The 21,151-nt window shown below is 46.0% G+C and overlaps 2 protein-coding genes across 4 annotated transcripts; one reads left to right on the top strand and one right to left on the bottom strand.

Moving 5' to 3' along the window:
• Positions 1-508: 508 nt before the first annotated feature.
• On the top strand, positions 509-4,671 carry LOC142108012 (neuromedin-U receptor 2-like). Of its 2 annotated transcripts, none has more exons than XM_075191706.1 (3): positions 509-769; positions 2,265-3,143; positions 3,779-4,671. In XM_075191706.1, exons 2-3 carry the CDS (start codon positions 2,267-2,269, stop codon positions 4,150-4,152), a joined length of 1,251 nt encoding a protein of 416 aa, XP_075047807.1. In that variant the 5' UTR covers positions 509-769; positions 2,265-2,266; the 3' UTR covers positions 4,153-4,671. The 2 variants fall into 2 exon arrangements, with proteins under 2 accessions (XP_075047807.1, XP_075047806.1); XM_075191705.1 differs by having other exon boundaries at positions 509-777.
• A 4,498-nt stretch (positions 4,672-9,169) lies between these two features.
• Positions 9,170-20,796, bottom strand: LACTBL1 (lactamase beta like 1). 2 transcript variants are annotated; one of them, XM_075191306.1, is made up of 8 exons: positions 20,512-20,796; positions 19,957-20,026; positions 16,331-16,490; positions 14,043-14,152; positions 13,179-13,336; positions 12,184-12,431; positions 11,081-11,186; positions 9,170-10,615 (listed from the first exon to the last, which is right to left on the bottom strand). In XM_075191306.1, the coding sequence occupies exons 2-8, from the start codon at positions 19,975-19,977 to the stop codon at positions 9,637-9,639; spliced, it is 1,782 nt and encodes a 593-aa protein (XP_075047407.1). In that variant the 5' UTR covers positions 19,978-20,026; positions 20,512-20,796; the 3' UTR covers positions 9,170-9,636. The 2 variants fall into 2 exon arrangements, with proteins under 2 accessions (XP_075047407.1, XP_075047408.1); XM_075191307.1 differs by having other exon boundaries at positions 16,331-16,472.
• Positions 20,797-21,151: the final 355 nt, after the last annotated feature.

Here is a 21,151-nt window from a genome sequence, read left to right as displayed (position 1 = left end):
TATAACATGTGTTTGCAAACCGGAGCAACTGTAAAAATTTATTTTATGTACAGTAGACATTAAGATCATCCTAATAAATATATTTGTCATTAATGCTTATATTATTAGCAGGTGACAGTAATCCAATAGTTATTTTTGTTTGTGTGAATGTGTGAATCTTTACTCCACATAGGTACCGGACGTATGTGTGTACAGCAGGGCAGACCTCCACCCGAATTCATCACGTATCTGAATCTGTTCCTTGTTGAACTTGGGAGTGCGCAGTCGATTCACGTGCGTTTGATGAATCAGGCCCTGCGAGCGCTATAATGAGGATTGTTTATGAGACCGTAGGGCGTAGTAATAGGTAACTATTATACTGCGGAGGAGAGAGGGAGACAGAGAGACAGGAATGACACAGTCTATGTAATATAAAAACAATAGAAGAGTGTTAGAGAGAGCGCGGGGAGAGCGAGTTGGAGGGAGGGAGAGAGAAAGATGGGGAGAGAGAGGAGCGTTTCAGCCTGGAATGATATAAAGACAATATACGAGAGAGAGAGAGATGTAGCGATGAGATGAGACATAGGGGGATGACACCAAGATACTGACAGAGGGAGGGAAGCTTCATGTAGTGATAGAAGCTGGTTTCCTGGCAGTGGATGATATAACCAGGTTGGTATCGGCACAGGAGACCCTGTATCTGGTTATTACAGAGCAGGAGATCGGAATCCACAAAGAGGAAACAGCTGCCCCCAATTACTTGGTGTCTGCTCCTTCCGACTGATCCATTGTGAGTCTGTGAGTAGAGTGTCAGCTCCTATGTCTGTATTCAGTGTATATATACTATAGACAGGTTATGGTAATATTACACGGGATAGTGGGGTCATAGAAAGTTCCGCTGCACGTGCAACCAGCAGGCCGGCAAATGGACAGTCTGACGCGGCGAGTGACCATCCTGGGCTGATTGGACGGAGTCCGAGATACTAGAAATAGGAATTTAATCGAAAAAATGAATAGGCCCCATAAAGATTGACCCAGAGATATTGACACATAGTGATTGACATATAGAGATTTATACACAGTGCTTCACACATTATCATTGGCTGTTGTTGACGTTGAATCATCGTTAGGATGGAAGTCAAAGAACCTCTGCAATATATATTAGTAATATTCCTCATATCTTCCGTCTCCCAGAATTGAGGTAGAAATATACACATTAAAGTGTCAGAAACTTCAGTACAGAAAACATTTGTCTACGGTAGGGTATTGGGCACTATAGAGAATATATAAGTTGTGTGTAGGATGTTAGGACATACCTGTGTATAACCTTACATACCTGTGTATAACCTACATACCTGTGTATAACCCTACATACCTGTGTATAACCCTACATACCTATGTATAAACCTACATACCTGTGTATAACCCTACATACCTGTGTATAACCTACATACCTGTGTATAACCCTACATACCTGTGTATAAACTACATACCTGTGTATAACCCTACATACCTATGTATAAACCTACATACCTGTGTATAATACTAAATACCTGTGTATAAACTACATACCTGTGTATAATCCTACATACCTATGTATAACCCTACATACCTGTGTATTATCCTACATACCTGTGTATAACCCTACATACCTGTGTATAAACCTACATACCTGTGTATAAGCTGTCATAGCTGAATGTCCTTTACTGTGGGTGCAGCACCATCTTGTGGTAACTTGTTAGTACTGCAGTGGACTACATCCCCCTCACTAACTGTAGCAATGAGATATATATGACGGGGGGTGCAATGTTCTGTAACCTGTCCTCTGTATTGCGCTGTTTGCATTAAGCTCTTAGCAGGTGCCCCCTTTTCTGGGGAAATACCGACTTCCTATATCTGATGTTTCTGCCTTATCACTAACATTGGCGCAGAGCCCCATTAGTAGCACCTGTCGGGGGCTCTGTGCGCCCACAAACCATGAGAGCCAGACTGACACATAGGGGGTTGTAGGACCATAGTACGGAGCATCATGGAAGTAGAAAGAGACATTTGCACATGAACAAACCACATTGTGACACACGGGGTAATAATGTCATTTGATTGTATTACATACTGGGCAGCTTTATTTTACACTGTTATTAAAAATTACGTTAGGTTGTGGCCCCCCCCCCCCCCAACTCTAAATATCCCCACCCCTCCCACACACATCTGAAAACCACTGAGGTTTCGTCCAGGTGCAGAATATAGAGATGGACGTTATATATGTGACTCTTATTCCTTTCTAGCGATGGCCTCTGTGGACGAGGACGACCTATTCTACATTTGTTCCGTGGACCTCCAGCTGAAGTCCTGCAACTGGACCTTGAACAATGGCACCTGGAGCAGCAGTAAGAACCGAGCCAGAGTGGTGCAGAAGCTCCTCTTCCGCATTCTGGGTCCCAAGATGTCCTCGTTCTTCCTGCCGGTGTCGCTGATGTACCTGGTGATATTCCTAACCGGGGTGGCTGGAAACCTCCTCACATGCACAGTGATAGCCAAGCACCGGAAGATGAGAACCCCGACAAACTTCTACCTCTTCAGTTTGGCCGTCTCCGATCTCCTGGTCTTGGTTTTCGGCATGCCACTGGAGACATACGAGATGTGGCAAAACTACCCCTTTCCATTTGGAGAGGGGGGCTGTTACTTTAAAACGTTCCTTTTTGAGACGGTTTGTTTTGCGTCCATACTAAATGTGACAGCGCTGAGTGTGGAGAGATACTTAGCGGTGGTCCATCCCCTAAAAACCAAGCATGTGATGACCAACGCACACGCCAGGAAGGTCATCAGTACCGTGTGGTGCACGTCACTGCTGTGTGCCATTCCCAACACGTCCCTACACGGGATTTACTACATCTACCTGCCATCCCTGGAGAGGGTGGAGGAATCGGCCACCTGCGCCATGATGAAGCCCAAGTGGGTTTATAGTCTGGTCATCCAGGTGACCACCATCTTCTTCTACTTTGTCCCCGTCTCCGTTATCACCGTGTTGTATCTGCTGATTGGCTGCCGGCTCACCAGGGAGAGGAAGCTCCCGGTCAGGAGGCTGGGAACCGGCTGTAGGACGGACGCCGTCTGGAGAATCGCGCTGGAAAGCGGGAAGAGGAGACAGATCACCAAGATGTTGTGTAAGTTGTGTCAGGTCCTAAACTCACATTTGTGGGTAATTCCTCTGTCAGGAAGGTGGACTTTCTGCACTTACATTATAGTGAGGGGAGAGCAAGTATTACCCTCCGGCCGACCCCCTGTAGATCTGCCACTGTGTCTGTGTGTCCAAGGGGGGGGGTACAGGGAATGGGTCTGGCAATCTGCCCCCGGTTGGGGTATATATATATAATTACTGTGATGATAAGAATGTGGGGTTATTAGAATTAATGACATTTATTTACATTGCACCCACATATTCCAAAGGATCACTCTGATTACACAGATATCTGTTTGTTTGAAATGTGACGTTTTCCAGACCGTACATAGAAATGTCTGTAATAATATATCCAGCGCTTAGTGATGTCATCACCTATAATCAGTGAGTTTTGCGGTCACTTCATCATGAATGTTGTGTATGAGAATGAATAACGCACCGTACTGTTCATTATAGGGCTATAAAGAGTCACCTCAGGGTGTATAACATAAAATGACTCCGCCTCTGTTCTTGTCCTTTATATGCTATAATCTACAGCACTGTCTGATATCTGCTATGAGGGGAACGTAGACAACGTGCAGGGCTCATCCATGTAATGTTATTAATGTCTGTTCCTGACAGGTGTGGTGGTCGTTGTCTTCACCATTTGCTGGGCCCCGTTCCACATAGACCGGCTGTTGTGGAGCTTCATCATACAATGGACGGACGCCATGCACACGGTATTCCAGTACGTCCACATATTGTCGGGGATCTTCTTCTACCTGAGCGCCGCTGTGAACCCCATTATCTACAACCTTCTGTCCACTAAGTTCCGGGAGTGTTTCCGCCAGATTGTCTGTAGAAACCCGGACACCAGCCTGTCCTACAACAGCTCTCCGGCCTTGTCCAAGATCCACGTGGAGGGTGTGATAGGCCCACCCGGGAGAGCACTCTTACCGCTAACGCTGCGCTCTCAGCAGAAATGGTCACACGACAGCGAGACGTCTTCCATGTAGAGTCTCTCTCCTGTGTCTGTCCGCCGAGTAAAGTTCCACCTCGTCATTTCTATTATTTATATTGTAGATAGAATTGTGTAAGTGCAGAGCAGAGCTAATCTGTGCCGTATCCAAGGGCAAAAAAAACCCCCAACAATGGTGCCTGGTTGATATAAAGACCTTGGAAAAAACACAGAGTTAAGCCACAAAGAACAACAAAATTGTATCACCCTTGAAAGATGCAGATGGAAATTCACAAACCGGTAACTTGAAATTTTCGGAAGGTTGATAACCCCGATAATACGATGCTCTACATATAAGAGTTACGCTACCGATACATTACTGTGACCCTCCTGGATCCGACATGTAATAAATAATGTGTATAATTACCATATAAATGACTATGTCCTTGTTACCTGCTCACAAACATGTCATGTTCAGTGTGCGCTGGAGCACTACAACTTCCAGCAAATTCACTGAACCTAATTATTATCAATTTTGTGAGGGACATTTCTAGAGAAAAACTGTACAATCCCTGCCCAGAAAATGGAGACAAAATGATTCATGAACCAGTATATGATATATGTAACATTATATCATCCTCACACACTGTCTGCCCCCCTTATCTTCACACACTGTCTGCCCCTCGTCATCCTCACACACTGTCTGCCCCTCTTCATCCTCACACACTGTCTGCCCCCCTTCATCCTCACACACTGTCTGCCCCTCTTCATCCTCACACACTGTCTGCCCCTCTTCATCCTCACACACTGTCTGCCCCCCTTCATCCTCACACACTGTCTGCCCCTCTTCATCCTCACACACTGTCTGCTCCCCTTCATCCTCACACACTGTCTGCCCCTCTTCATCCTCACACACTGTCTGCCCCTCTTCATCCTCACACTCTGCCCCTCATCATCCTCACACTCTGCCCCCTACTTCATTCTTTTGCTCCTCCGTTGCAGTTTCCTATCACCATTTCCCCTCCGTTTCTTTACTTACCATATTTTGTCTTCTTTCTTCTATTTCTTCTGTCTTCTCTTCTGTATTCTTACCAATCTAGCGGTGCCCGAGACCCAGCATCCTGCTCTCTCCTCCCGCTCCTCACGGACAAGAAGTCATGCGGGAGCAGGGAGGAGGATGCTGGATCCTGGGCGCTGCCGGAGTGGTAAGATTTATTGGCCACGGCACCCCTGGGAACCGCTAATGTAGCAGATGAATGCAAGGTATATAGTGGCGCAGGTCATCCCTGGCCAGTGTATGGTACCACAGCACAGTAGATACGGTGCGATAGGTAAGCGAGTATTGGATTTGATAGACATAGAGCACCTCAGTCATTAAGGAGAATAAGGCAAAAAAAGGAGTAAATCTTCTCCGGGACAAACCAAGTTACAATACAAGGGGTGCAAATTAGTTTATTATTTTGCACATAAGTTAAATACTGACTGTTTTTTCATGTAGCACACAATTGATAGCTTTATTTTTACACTGAAATTTAATGGTGATCTAGGACATGTTCTACCCCAACTATAAACCTGTCCTCACATTTTACATTTACCTCCCCTCCAATGCAGCATGGTTTTGCCCAGGTGCAAAGTTACTCCTTTTTATGCTTTGCTCTCATTAATGAGTCAGCCACTATGAGTGCGCTTGGACAATGCTCATCCTGACTGACATCTGACAGATAAAGCTGGGTACACACTACAGAACATTTCTTATATGATACCGTTAACGATTTTACCAACGACTGAGAGTCCCGATCAGCAGCTGACTCCTGTGTACACACTACACACGTGTTACACGTGTTACCGTCAGATCTGTGCTCTTCATCTGCTGTGAATTTATTATTGTTATTAATTTTTATTTATAAGGCGCCACAAGGTGTCCGCAGCGCCGTACAGGGACAAACAAATTACAATACAATGGGAGACAGCACAGTACAGTAAACAGTAAGCACAGTAAGCTCAATGCACAGATAGAGAGGGCAGGGAAGGGGGAGCGAGGATCCGCAAACGACGGGGCCCAAGAAGGAGGGCGCGGAAGACAGGGAGACCCCCAGAGGGGGGAGGAGGGAGCAAGAGGGGACGGGGGGTGGAGGACCCTCGAGGAGGAGGGCTAAGTAGCTGGAGAGCAGAGTCAGAAGTGGTGGAAACAGGAGGAGAGATGTGAAGATGGTGACTCTGCGCACCCCATAGAGATCTATGGACACTGCTGCTCCTGAGTAGAGACACTGCAGGATTGGAGCGACATCGTTCCATCGCTGATAGAGATTCTCAGTCCGTTTATAAAATCTAATGAAAGAATACAATGCTTTGGTATGATGCTGGTTCATTGTTGCAGTGTACACACTATGACACTAATGCAATATTGGGCGGAACGGTGGTCTTTTGTGTGATTGGCCCAATATTTGGGTGAAGCACCTGTAGTGTGCTCCCAGCCTTAGTCTAAAGCCACCTAACTGACCATAAGCTGCACAAACACTGACCGCTTAGACTTTAATAACCCGATTCTTCCAGATCTTCCTGCTCGTTCCTCTGTCCTGTAATACAAATCAATTCCTTTTGCTATTTTCTAATGGTGGTGGAGTATGAGCGAGAGCATCGCTCTGAAGCCGTAATCTCTAGATGGGATTGAACGTTCCCAGCGCTCACATACAGCGGCTATAACCGGATCCTCGGACATTCCCTGCGGCAGAGAGCAGCGCTGGCTGCCACCGGCCCCGGTACAGTGACCAGGTGTAAGAATCAGAGGATCGCTGACCGGTGACCAGGAACAGAGCGTCATCTTCACTCTTCCCATTTGTTTGTAGTTTTACTTTAGTGATTTATCTGCTTCAAGTTTAATATTTGTGTTTTGTTGAGATTGATGTAAATTTACAGGAGACTCATCATCCTCATTCTGTCATGTGAATCTATTCATCACACTTAGAGGTATATTTACTACATTGCGGGTCTGAAAAAGTGGAGATGTTGCCTATAGCAACCAATCAGATTCCAGCTTTTATTTTGTAGAATGTACTAAATAAATAACTGGAATCTGATTGGTTGCTATAGGCAACATCTCCACTTTTACACCAGCAGTTTAGTAAATATACCCCTCAGTGTTGTCTTATTTATAATTATAGCGTAATAAGAATAACAGAATAGAAATGAGCTTGTAGCTGTCGGTGGAGATAAATAATGTGAATCTCAGGCTGTAGCTGGGTCTCGGGCTGTACAGGGTTAACAGTCTCTGACTAATGAGTGTCAGCTGCAGAGTTACCTGGGCTCAGTCATGTGATGATTCTCCAGGTGACTGGTCTGAGAGTGCAGAGCTGCTCCCTATACACAGGTAAGTCATTACTACATGTGACATTATATTACTGGCTACACTACATACATAGTACATATGTGTACACACACACACACACACACACACACACACACACACACACACACACACACACACACTCACACTCACACTCACACTCACACTCACACACTTCACTGGTCAGACCCAGGTTTCTATGATTTCTCTCTGGAAATTTCCCTGTTTTTCAGTTTTCACCAATTGCACAATAAAATTCCAACTTTTATACTATGTTGCATCTTTTAAGGTAATATTTATTGAACATGAGAATGCTGGGGATTGTAGTGTTCCAAGGTCTGCTGAGCCAGTATCACATGTGCCCTGCAGGGGGCAGTGTGAGTGTATAGGTTTACAGGGGAGGATATATTGCCTATCACCAGCAGGGGGCAGTGTGAGTGTACATACCTACTGGTTAGTTCTCTATTTTAACATTCAGGATTGTAGATTGCAAGCTCTCCAGCCCAGTTTGGTTGTTAATACATGAGGAACTCTCTTTACAACATGAACACAATAAGTTTGGGGAACAAGGTTTTGGAAACATTGTGACTTTAGCCAGTACCTGAGATCTGTGCAGTAACAATATAATATATGCAGAGGCGGAACTAGCTCCCGAAAATCTGCGTCTGCCATGCAGCGGGCCCCATTATCTCCATGGGCCCCTGTGCACTGCATCTGCTGCACCAATGGTAGTGCCGTCACTGAGTATGTTTCTTCCATTACACATCTGCCGTTATATGTCTTCAATATTGTGTTATTAACTCATTTATTATGGTGTTTCTCCTGGATTAATCTTCCTGGCAGTGATGGTCTCTGCCTGCACATATATATTATTATAATGTGATACACCTGGATTGTGATGATTCTGGGCTGTCGCACGCTGATTCAGTAGATAATTGGGTGTTTGTGTCTCAGCAGCGCAATGTTCTTGTACGACAGACAGGAATGATCCTCAGGGAAATCACTGTAATTAGATTTGTGTTCAGAATATTCCCTGTTTGTTATATAGAGAAATAATTCATAAAACGCAGAGAGATAAATGCAGCAAGAACTGACAGCGTCCCAAACTCTCCTATTGTCTTTCCATTGTCCTATTTCCTCCATTTACACCTGACAATCCCCCAGGAACTGTACGTGTGTTATACAGGAATGGATATAAAGAGATATGTAACGTCTCTCACATGTGTTCTAGACACTGGAACAAACCGCTTAACACCATAAACCACAGCGGTCGCTTCCATATTGTTCGTGCGTTTTACGGTATTTTATCTGAAGTTTGGGGTTCACTCGTCTCCCTCATTTTACACTTTAGTGGAGTTACTTTGTTTGGCCCCTTGAAAATCTCAAAAGTGGTTTCCTGAATCTGGAAGGTGGCGGCTCAGAGAGATGAGACTTGGTCAGTGTTGACTAACCTGTGACACTCCAGGAGTTGTGAAACTACAAGTCCCAGCATACCCTTCCAGCAATAAGTTGCTATATTTTGTCAAAGCATGCTGGGGCTTGTAGTTTCACACCACCTGGAGTGTCACAGGTTAGCCATCACTGGTCCAGGTGATATACGTAGGATCAGATATAACGTAGGATCAGATATAACGTAGGATCAGATATAACGTAGGACCCGTCACCTGCACAGATATTTTCTGGGTACCGACTGTTGTATTTTGTCTCCCGTTTACACCAATAATAAGTTGCAGTCGTCCAACTTCCTTTTTACAAGAATTTTTTACATTTAAATAAAATTGTGCAAAAGACCCATTTTAAATTGCACCCAGTGTGCAACATGTTTGCACTAATTAACCAGCTTTCTCCCTGGTGCCGGCTGTTATAGTAGTCCCTCAGGGGTGTCACATATTGGGGTGTATTCCCCATGGGGTGTGGCCGGGTTATTCTGCTGGGTCTTGGGGATAAAGTGATGAAATCTCCTCTCTGGTGTTGCAGACAGTTCTCGTGATCAGAGTCCTTCATGTCATGTGGTTCCTCTTTCCCGGGATCGCTCCGTGTTCCTTGTGATATTCGTTGTTCTCAGCTATCACTTAGTGATTGTAGAATTTCCACATTGGATCATCAGAGTTTTGCTCCCTCAGATGCGTCCATGAGACTCGGGGGATGTGTCCTATCCCTGCCCACTGGCTGTAGGTTCCTACTGTCCACAGTCCTCTGCTACTTGTAGAAGACAGGCTTCTTATGTATGCGCAGTACATTGTACGTGTTTAGACCGGGAGCATCAAATCCTGGAGAAGATCCCTGCGAGTCATAGGGGTAGAAGTTGAAGAGCTGCCTGTCCTGGGTCTCTAGAGAGACGGAGGCAGAACCAAGGTGTAGGACACAGGGAAACTCCTTCTCAAACACGACTTGCAGAACTCTCTCCTCTAAGTAATGGAGCCTAATAGTCCTGTAACTTTCTGGGATCAGTTCCTCAATGTGAGGTCCAAATTGCTGCATCGCTAGAACCCCATTGGACCCAACCTTTATCTCATAAAATGTCAGATTGGCATAGGTGTAAAATCCAACATAGGGCGCAGGATTGGGTGCTGGGGTGAGTCTCTTCTCCGCCTCCCTGAAAGCTTTCTCCATAGCCGGAATTAGGTAATTGTACGTCTGTGAAACAATGTCTTCTTCTTGCGGTCTCGTCCCAGACATAAGCACAATAAAGCTCATGCGGAGTTTAGGGACCATGGAGAAAGTGGCAGAATATCCATCTAAATCTCCATCTTTGCGAATGATGTCATAACCGTTCTGCTCATTCACCTCCCATGGGGTTCCAGTTTTGTTAGCAAAGTAGTCAGTGGAGCACTTGAAGAGCGGAGTCAACATGGTCTTTAATGTGTCCGGCTCCAATATCCGGCGGTGGTAGGTGCCCAAGAGCACCATTGCCAGCTTAGCCATATCTGCCGCGGTGGAATACATCTGACCCGATGGGCGATACCAGCCCAGATCGTAAAGTGGGGCCACCTGTCCACTGCCATAAAAGCCAACAGCCATCTGAGAAATGATTGGTGGTGTAAGGTCGAATCCAGTGTCTTCCATGCCAACTCTGTCTAAGATGTTGTCAGCCACCCACCGCTGGTAATCTCCTTCGGATGTGTGCTCGGCCAGCACGTGGGCCAGCATGGCATAGGCCAGATTACTGTAATGGCACCTGAAATTCACGGATAAAGAATGAGGAGATTAACCATGATACGAAAGGTGACGGTTTGTGACACTGTGACCATGAGAAACAAAAACAAAAAAATCTAATATGTCAAAAGTATAAAAAGATTCCATGATCTGTGACACGCACCTTACACAAGTCTTACATTAAGCTGTTATAGGAGCCACAAATGTTACATGTTGTGCAACATGTTTATCTAAGAAGCCGTCATAGACCTCACATGTGCTACGTATGAAAATTCATATGACATTAATTCAGATTCAAATTGTTACTACACAATTGATGGATTTTAAAGGCATTTTGGACAATAACCCAGAGCAGCAAAGGGCCCCAGGTTATGTCTGATCAGACATGAACTATGTAGTACGTTGACCTAAGACTCGAGCATCACCAAGAGCCCATAATCGACTTCATTCACCTCTTTAAAACGGCCCTTGGCATGTTGATGCATACCTGGTACCAGGGTCAGCCACCAAAACATCATCCCGAAGAAGCTCCACTGCCTCCTGAGTACTTCCCTTCCACAGGAGATTAGTGGACCGCAGCCTCCGTGGGAGACCTGAAAAACAGACCAAGATCCTCACAATTCGACAAAGAAAGATCCAAATTCGAAAAATGCTTTATTCATAAGTTTTACAAACACAAAATGTGCGTCCACCATTCACACGAAGCGACAGAAGACACCATCAATCCGCCATTCCCACGACCAACAGACAGAAGACACCATCCATCCGCCATTTGCACATACTAACAGACAGAAGACACCATCAATCCGCCATTCACACGACCAACAGACAGAAGACACCATCCATTCGCCACTCCCACGACCAACAGACAAAAGACGCCCATCTATCCGCCATTCCAACGACCAACAGACAGAAGACACCATTCATTCGCCACTCCCACGACCAACAGACAAAAGACGCCCATCCATCCGCCATTCACACGACCAACAGACAGAAGACGCCCATCTATCCGCCATTTGCACATACTAACAGAAAGAAGACACCATCAATCCGCCATTCCCACGACCAACAGACAGAAGACACCATCCATCCGCCATTCACACTACCAACAGACAGAAGACGCCCATCCATCCGCCATTTGCACATACTAACAGACAAAAGACGCCCATCCATCCGCCATTCACACGACCAACAGACAGAAGACACTATCCATTCGCCACTCCCACGTCAACAGACAGAAGACGCCCATCCATCCGCCATTCCCACGACCAACAGACAAAAGACAAAAGACGCCCATCCATCCGCCATTCACACGACCAACAGACAGAAGACGCCCATCCATCCGCCATTTGCACATACTAACAGACAGAAGACACCATCCATTCGCCACTCCCACGACCAACAGACAAAAGACGCCCATCCATCCGCCATTCCCACGACCAACAGACAGAAGACGCCCATCCATCCGCCATTTGCACAAACCAACAGACAGGAGATGTGTTTATAGTTTACATCTGTGTGTGGGATTCTGTGCAGTTTACAGAGAGACTGGAATAGATAACCCGCCACAATAGGAGGGGCTATTGTCACCTGAGAGTTGGCTCGCCATCCTCCGCAATGTCACTGCTGTCGGTTTAATTGGTTGCGCCCCTTTCTCTGTAAATGCTCGCCCGTCCGCCATGTATTTCTGTTCGGTTTGGCGCATTCTGCCCAGAGGGTTTTTGATGGAGAAATTAGCGGCGTATCGTTCCAGTGGATCATCCAGCGAATTTACTTCTCCTTCTTCCCATAACTTGTACAACATGAGCGTAGGGAAGAGCTTGGAGATGCTGGCTATCCTGTATAACACATATGTACTGTATGTCATCCACTTCATACATCTCTGCAAAATACCCATAGAATCGGCGAGTTCTGATGTGATATTTGTCATTACCATGTTTACCCCCTGACTGCTGAACCATCTCCTTCGCTCGCAGTCGTGGCTTCTGAACAATGAGGAGACGAGAATCGCTCACATTTTATGCTCGTCGGTGCCGCGGTTTGGCATTGTAGTATAGTGTGTACTTTGTGTACAGAGCACAGCACAGTGTAATGAACTGTTTAGTGTAGTGTGTGCACTACAGTCCCATAATACAGCTGGAGGGCCCTAGGGTGCCTCTGGTATACAGTGTATATGATCAGAGACATCTAATATGTTTATCAGAATAGACCTGAAAGATTTTGCCCATTTCTCTGGTGAAATTTGCCTTCAGAGTGTCGCACACGATTCCCACCATCAGTTTTGTTACGCCCATAATGGTTCCAACACATTTCAATTGATGCATTATAAAACCTGTGATATCGCCAGCTAGAACCTCATGATAGATTGGGAGAGTCTCTACGACCGGCGCAAACTGGCTTTTTCGCCCTTTAAGACCCCTAAGTGTGTAAGTTGTTAATATGGTCGATGGCGGAAGATTGGGACATTGGAAACTGCGTGGAACTCCTTGCACCTCCTCCTAAGACACACGATAGATCTGGAACATGTGCATACAGCAGATTATGGTTCCTGTTCATCGTGATTATTATAGCGCAGTGGCACTCACCGGTAAATGGTGTACTCATTGGGAGTAGACGAGAAGGGGTCGGATCCATTCTTTTTACCAAAGTTTCCGGTCCAAAGTACGGTATCGTTATAAGTAACTATCGCTGACATGGCGGGTAGCCCAGGGGTGCGGATTTTACTCCTCAGAAACTTGTCCACCTGCAGACAGACAGCAAATTTTGATAATTTGGTTTCCAGATCCCATTTGTTATACGACCCCCAGAACATCCAGCAGCCTTGCTCATACGTGACACATGAAACATACACACAACATGGGATGAATGGAGAGTGGATGGATGTTCTATGAGTAAAACGAGGCCTCCAGTAAATACAGTTACAGGAACTAAGAGAGGAAATAATGTTATGCGGCATCTATACAATATCTAGTATGGATTTCATATGGAGGAAGAAGTCACTTTTCCAATGATTTAATTCAACAAACATGATAAAAGGGCCTAGTGAGGCTCCTCTATGGGGCTTGGGGGCCCACAGGAGGATACTGCGTGAGATATGGCCTCCTGCAGGAGGTAACAGTAATGACCAGATGAAGTATGACAGCAGAGGGATTAAATCGCTATTGAGTGTAGGGTCTGACTGACCTATGATGGTCGGTGTGGTCCAGCAGAAGACCCTGAACCAGACACACACAATCCTCAGTCTGTCATCTGAGTACAAGGATTAGTGGCGGAAATCCCAGAGAAGCAAAGCTAGTCTCATCCTGTTCCCTATGCTGGACACTGATCCCTACCACCCTGACTGGTCCATGGGAGAGGGTGAAGGAGCCGGCTCAGATATAAGACAGAAGTCTCTATCTGATAATCGTCACCCCCTGCAAGATGGCCAAACATCACAACCAGGCACTCACCTTCTCCAGTGCCTCTTTCAGGATGGGTATTGGGTGGTCTAAAGGCACTGGCTGGGGGTATCTGGGGCACATCTGGACCACATCTGAAGCAATCTCCTTTACTAACGGAGCTGAAAGTCAGAAATAAACAGAAATATTAGACTAATGTAGAACGTGCATCATGAGAGGATGGGGCAATAACTCCCTGCAGATAACAATAGCATACAGCACCCCTGCAGGAGGGACCGATGTACTGCATTGATTGCTGCATCAGTTGTTTTATTGATGCTGATAGCCTTGTTTCAGAGAGAGAGGTCACAGGTCCCATATCTTATACAGCTTTGTCTGAGAGAAGACATGTAACGTCTTGTGTGTAGCATCTGACCCAGTGGGAGAATTGTTCCATTGGTATCGATGGGTTCAGTACTATTCCCCTTTCTGGTTCTGTACAGTCTGCTCCTATATAAATTACTGACTTTTCACATTTTGTACAAGATAAAAATGGGCTTTTTGGTGCCAGGCCTCTGCTCATTGAAAAGCATTTGCCACTTGTGAAAAAATGATTTGGTTCATTGTATATGCATAGTGCATTGTTCTCACTGGAGTCTGCTCCACCTGCTGAGGGACATGGTCACAAATGTGCTTAAATTATACAGAAATAAACATATAGATACATAACTCGGCCACTGCTACAGCCCTGCTCTAAAGGGGGCATCGGATCAGGGAAGTAACTGGGCTAAATGCCCAGGCCTGCTGTGCGGTGGCCCCGAGCCCCTGGGCTGGGGGAGTGTGCGGTGGCCCCGAGCCCCTGGGCTGGGGGAGTGTGCGGTGCCGCGGAGCCCCTGGGCTGGGGGCGTGTGCGGTGCCGCGGAGCCCCTGGGCTGGGGGCGTGTGCGGTGCCGCGGAGCCCCTGGGCTGGGAGCGTGTGCGGTGCCGCGGAGCCCCTGGCCTGGGGGCGAGTGTGGTGCCCGTCGAGATAGCCGCTTACAGTTTCTCATGTGAAAAGTTTTCACTTCTTTTACTAGATTGAATCCATTACGCCCCTGCCGCCTTATTGTGGCTCCTTAAGGCCCTGTGACGGGTTGTTACGCCCCTGCCGCTGTATTGTGGCTCCTAAGGGCCCGCTGACGGGGGTTATGCTGCTGTATGTAATTCTCAGACACCCACCACCAGCTGTAATCCATGTTCTGTTAAGTTTCTTTATTGTGTAATAAATTATATGGAGCTTTCTGAATACATATAGATAAGGTCCCAATGCTTTGTGAGAGTAACTCGCCCACACTCCTACCTGGGGTGTTGCCCAATGTGCTCTGTATGCCAGGAGCGTTGGGGCATCCACAGAACTCGGTAATGATACATGTAAGTGTACTTTAGGGATGAGTATAGTGTGTGTAACCCATGTTTTCTCTGTCCTACCTCAGGGTCATGGGGTAAATCAACAGACAGCTGCCCCTGCCCATCGCGGCGGAGCCTCACTCAGTTACCCCAGACTCCACCAATGTGCAAACGATAGTGATAAAAGTCCGATCTTATTGCACCTTTTATAAATCCGCTCCATAGTACTTACTGCAGAGGTTCAGGTGTCTACACAGCACCTGATGATCACCTGGTCATCTCACAGCTTGAAGTGCATCGCTTGGCTCAGGAGCTAACCCTCTCATTTAGGAGTAATCTCTTTCCCTGCTCCGCTACAATGCAGCCTCCTCTCCAGTAGTTTACGCTCACGGTCTGGGAACCCCAAATCAGATATATTTGGGGGCTCCCCTCACCTTTCACAAGGGACGTGACACTCGCACACTTACACCTAAGGGGACCAGTGTGATCACTTTGTATACGCTGCAGGTCTTATGCTTCATTCTTACCAGCTCAGCTATAATCTACAGTGATATCAGGGTTGTCTTATTGTAGTAGTTTCACAGCATCCCTGAAGCCAGGTAACTAGTCATCACATGTAATGACCTATACGATATATAAAATAACAAACAGATGATTATTGAATTAGGGAATGAATGGTCCATGATGTGTTTATATTATTATGTGGGTTTGGTCCTAGTCTCCCCTTCACAGAGGGGACTGTTATCAGCAGCATGTGAGCTCTGGGGCGGAGCGCTGGGCTGTAATACAGAGGTATATTGGGTCTATCCGGCCCCCGGATTTCTATATGGACAGCGCTGCTATTTGGGATGGGGGGGGGCATTAACTTCTGTCCTCATAACTTCTCTATGTTAATAATGTGGATGGTTTTACATGAAATGTTACTTTAATTCCAGATTCCTCCCATCCCCCACCAGGGACACACGGACACTTACCGGCCTCCAGTTTGGGGAGTTTATATTGCCAGATAAAGCAACCGGTCATTGTAATGGAGACGGAGAGGAGAAGTATCAGCCCCAGGTGAGTCCACTTCACCTCTATGTGCGAAGTTCTGCTGAGGCCTCTTCTCCTGGACGGCTGCAGGAGAGAACACACCTGTTATAACAGGTATGTGGAGAGAACACGCCTGTTACATGTATGTGGAGAGAGCATGCCTGTTTTGCAGAGATTTGCTCCAAAAGGAATGAACTGAAAAACACAGATCTGAAGTATTTACTGATATGTTTAGTGTATTACACAATAATCTGATGAAATCTAAGTTTTGTTTCTAGGTATTGGAGAGACAATTTCTGGCCTCCTTACACACACACACACACACACACACTCGAATTTCTTGATATTCTCATTAATTTTGTTAACTTATTTTTAATAAAGGGCCTTATTAGTAAGAGGAACGCTGAGATATCCTCTCCTGACATGGAAAAATATGCAACGGTAGCTTTATGTGTGATGAAAGTGTAGATGGCTGCAGGAATCAAAGTTCCTATTATATCGGGGGTGGCCCACTGAGAATGATTGTACATTTATATATTCTGTCATACAGCTTTATGTAACCATCTTCTTTTAAAATTTGTGGTTTTATTTAAAATTCACTATTTGTTAGAATAAAAAGTGAGTCTTTGGCTATTAAAATTTTACACAATTTTAACCGTTACTATCTTGGAAATATAAAGTGTGTTATGATTTAAATATGAATGACAATACTCTGTTAGTTACTTTACTCCTGTTTCCCGCATCAGGCCGCTATAGCAGCGCTGTCTTCATGTTTAAAGATTAATGAGAACTTTCATTTCAATTTGTGGTGAATCTTCAACCTGGCTTGCCCCAAATACTGGGTACAGCCATGGGTGCCTAATGTGCACCAGAATATGTCTGAATCTTGGTAGATGGAAACTTGATTTGTGCAGAAGAAGGTGCTTGTGATAATTTATCATGGTATAGGTAGATAGACAATATTATTTTACTTTGGACTGGTTCTGAAACAATTCTTTTAAAATTTGTGGTTTTATTTAAAATTCACTATTTGTTAGAATAAAAAGTGAGTCTTTGGCTATTAAAATTTTCACTGCAAATCAATTGAAACAATGTTATATAGATAGACTGAGTGTCATGCAAGTCTTCTAGCTAGCTCTATGTAACCTGATATGTTCATTAAGAATAGTTCTCTGGGCTGATATTTATATTTCGGAAGTGACTGTAAAAGATCTTCATGAAGGAAATGTTTTAGGAGTAGGGGTGAAGGGAGCCAGTGATTCAGGACATATAAGGTGTGAACAGACTTTTAGAAAGAAACAAAGGTAAGTTTGTAATGTTTGGCTGTATATGAAACAAACTGATATGTTGTGGTGAAATCTACGAGGTCAAAACTTATGGCGGAAAATGTGTTTAAGGAAAATGTAAAGGGTTCTTCTCTGTACAAGTGAGAAATGTTCTATTCAGTCAGTTTTTATTGATCTGGAACTGAAGGGAGGAAGCAGAATAAGAATAAAGGCTGAGGATGAGGATGAGAACAGGGGGCGGGGGGGGGGGTACAGCGCACAGATGCTAACTCTCAATGTAACAAATGTCCTCCGTAACAACAACAACAATATCATCAATGCAATAAACAAATACATGAAGTAACTGTTTACAAGTCACTAGACTAGGCTCTGTGTCGCGTGCTCGTCGCCCCACTAGGCTCTGTGTCGCCTGCTCGTCGCCCCACTAGGCTCTGTGTCGCCTGCTCGTCACCCCACTAGGCTCTGTGTCGCGTGCTCGTCGCCCCACTAGGCTCTGTGTCGCGTGCTCGTCGCCCCACTAGGCTCTGTGTTGCGTGCTCGTCGCCCCACTAGGCTCTGTGTCGCGTGCTCGTCGCCCCACTAGGCTCTGTGTCGCGTGCTGGTCGCCCCACTAGGCTCTGTGTCGCGTGCTGGTCGCCCCACTAGGCTCTGTGTCGCGTGCTCGTCGCCCCACTAGGCTCTGTGTCGCCTGCTCGTCGCCCCACTAGGCTCTGTGTCGCCTGCTCGTCGCCCCACTAGGCTCTGTGTCGCGTGCTCGTCGCCCCACTAGGCTCTGTGTCGCGTGCTCGTCGCCCCACTAGGCTCTGTGTCGCGTGCTCGTCGCCCCACTAGGCTCTGTGTCGCGTGCTGGTCGCCCCACTAGGCTCTGTGTCGCGTGCTGGTCGCCCCACTAGGCTCTGTGTCGCGTGCTGGTCGCCCCACTAGGCTCTGTGTCGCGTGCTCGTCGCCCCACTAGGCTCTGTGTCGCGTGCTCGTCGCCCCACTAGGCTCTGTGTCGCGTGCTCGTCGCCCCACTAGGCTCTGTGTCGCGTGCTCGTCGCCCCACTAGGCTCTGTGTCGCGTGCTCGTCGCCCCACTAGGCTCTGTGTCGCGTGCTTCTCGCCACCCTCAATTGTGTGCAGAGTTCACTGCATGTCGCCCAGTTCTCCTCTTACAGCTTCTTTTTTGCAAAACAATTATCCCTGGAAATGTTCCCAAATGTGGGTGTGATGCATTCCAGTGTACATGTCTGATAATGTGAGTATGAAGCACTCCTGTTTAAAAATGTAATAATGTGCGTGTGATGTGTTCCCATGTACACATATAATAATGGGCGTGTGGCGTGTTCCCATGTACACATGTAATAATGGGCGTGTGGCGTGTTCCCATGTACACATGTAATAATGGGCGTGTGGCGTGTTCCCATGTACACATGTAATAATGTGCGTGTGATGTGTTCCCATATACACAAGTAATAATATGCATGTGATGTGTTCCAATGTACACATATAATAACATGCGTGTGATGTGTTCCCATGTACACATGTAATGTTTGTGTGGCGTGTTCCCATGTACACATGTAATAATGTGTGTGTGGTGTGTTCCCATGTACACATGTACTAATGTTTGTGTGGCGTGTTCCCATGTACACATGTAATAATATTGGTATATTATGTGCTGTAACAGCTGGGAGAAGTGGGGCCCATCATTAGAGCAGAGGTTGAGGGCCACACATTAGTAGACCAGGCTCCTGGTCTCACTGTTCACTGGGGCCCTCCAGTTTCTACAGTCTGTGATTACGGCCTGGGACATACCAGTCTCTATACATTATCCTGTGTTCCCAAACTCCGGATCCACTGCAGGGATTTTCTGAGTGTAATCTCTAATCCTCGGAGCTCATTCACTCCACAGATTTACAGGGCTCAGCTTCTGTCTGCAGATTAACCCTGGAACTGCTGGCAGATAGCTGAACCTTGTGTGATCATATCATATTCAGTTCTCACAGGGTCTAGACGAGGATTCACATGGCGAAATCTATTACCTAGTGTGTATTACTACTGTGCTGCTAGGGCCAACATCCCAGAAGCCTCCATCTGCCACCTTGTCCAAAACATTGGTGAATGAAGTCACACTTAGACTAAGATCAGCCCCTGAATAAAAGAGCTTGCAATCTATATACTCGTGGAATAAGATCTTCCTTACTCAGCTGTCATCTAGTAAACACACGTCTGATATTGGGATGAAATATTAACACTTCATAGTGACAGAAACCATAATAGAAGCCCAATGATCAATGCTCTCACCTGGATCGGCAATCCATCCATCCTGGCTACCGGCTACTGTTCAACATTAGCCCTGGAAACCATCCAAGTCCTGGGGAGAATATATCTATATTAAACTCTGAGGCCCCTCATTATATCGCTCAGGGCAACAGTTCCTACATGATTCAGTAATTACTACGTCCAGAGAGACCGTTTACCTGGTCACTAGTCCATCTCTCTCCGACAGATCCCTAGACCTATCCCCGGCTGTCTCACAAATATCATTAAATAATCCCTGTAGAAATAATGAGGTGAGATATTGATTATTACTGGAAATGAGTTGATTGATTAAGTGGATTCCTATAAGTTAATGGACCAAGTGACTGAGCTCATTAAAGTTCACGATTCCTTAATGACTCCGGCCCAATATCTCCATCTAAATATTAACGCAGCTGCAAAGATCTCAATGTGACAATCTGGTTGTGTCATCTCCAAATATCTTGTATCAAGATCCCAACAGATCTTTGATGTCTTCCCATCCCTGTTCTGGACTTATTTAATAGATCCTTCCCTGTCCTAGTAAAAGAACCTTCTTACCTTTCAGCTGGACCTTCTCTTGGGGGCTTGGATCTTCTCTTGGGGGCCTGGACCTTCTCTTGGGGCTCTAGACCTTCTCATGGGGGGTCTAGACCTTCTCTTGGGGAGTCTGGACCTTGTCGTCGGGGTCTGGACCTGCTCTTGGGGGGTCTGGACCTGTACAAGTTATGGACCTATTCCTTTGTGTCCGAGCCTCTCGCTGAGACTGTCATCCTCTTTTTCTAGATAGTTTTGCTTTGAGGGAAATCACTTGGCTTAATTCCCAACCTCTGACTGAAGATTAATCTCTCCTCCTCCTCCTCTCTGCCCTGTGAGGCTTAGTACAACATGAGATGAGGGAGTTGGACTAATACCGTAATGACCGTAGGATCATGTATGAATTTCATCCACAGACCAGAAATCCCCAATTCATTCAGAGCAGAAACTTTCCTCCTCCGAGTACTCCAGGATGGAATTATCTCCACCACAAATCAATTGAGTTCAGCGATAATAATTAACTTCAGAAAGAGTAACACAAATATTGTTCATTCTAAACTCCGGCCATTAATAATCTCCCGCCAGGGACCAGAGATAACAGAGTGTTTAAGCCAAAAGAGGATTAACCCTTAAAGGAAAGCGTTAATTCTGCAGGATTATTCAT

The sequence above is a fragment of the Mixophyes fleayi genome, chromosome 11 (genome assembly GCF_038048845.1).
Source record: "Mixophyes fleayi isolate aMixFle1 chromosome 11, aMixFle1.hap1, whole genome shotgun sequence".
Lineage (NCBI taxonomy): Eukaryota > Metazoa > Chordata > Amphibia > Anura > Limnodynastidae > Mixophyes > Mixophyes fleayi.
This window is presented reverse-complemented; position numbering and strand designations above follow the sequence as displayed.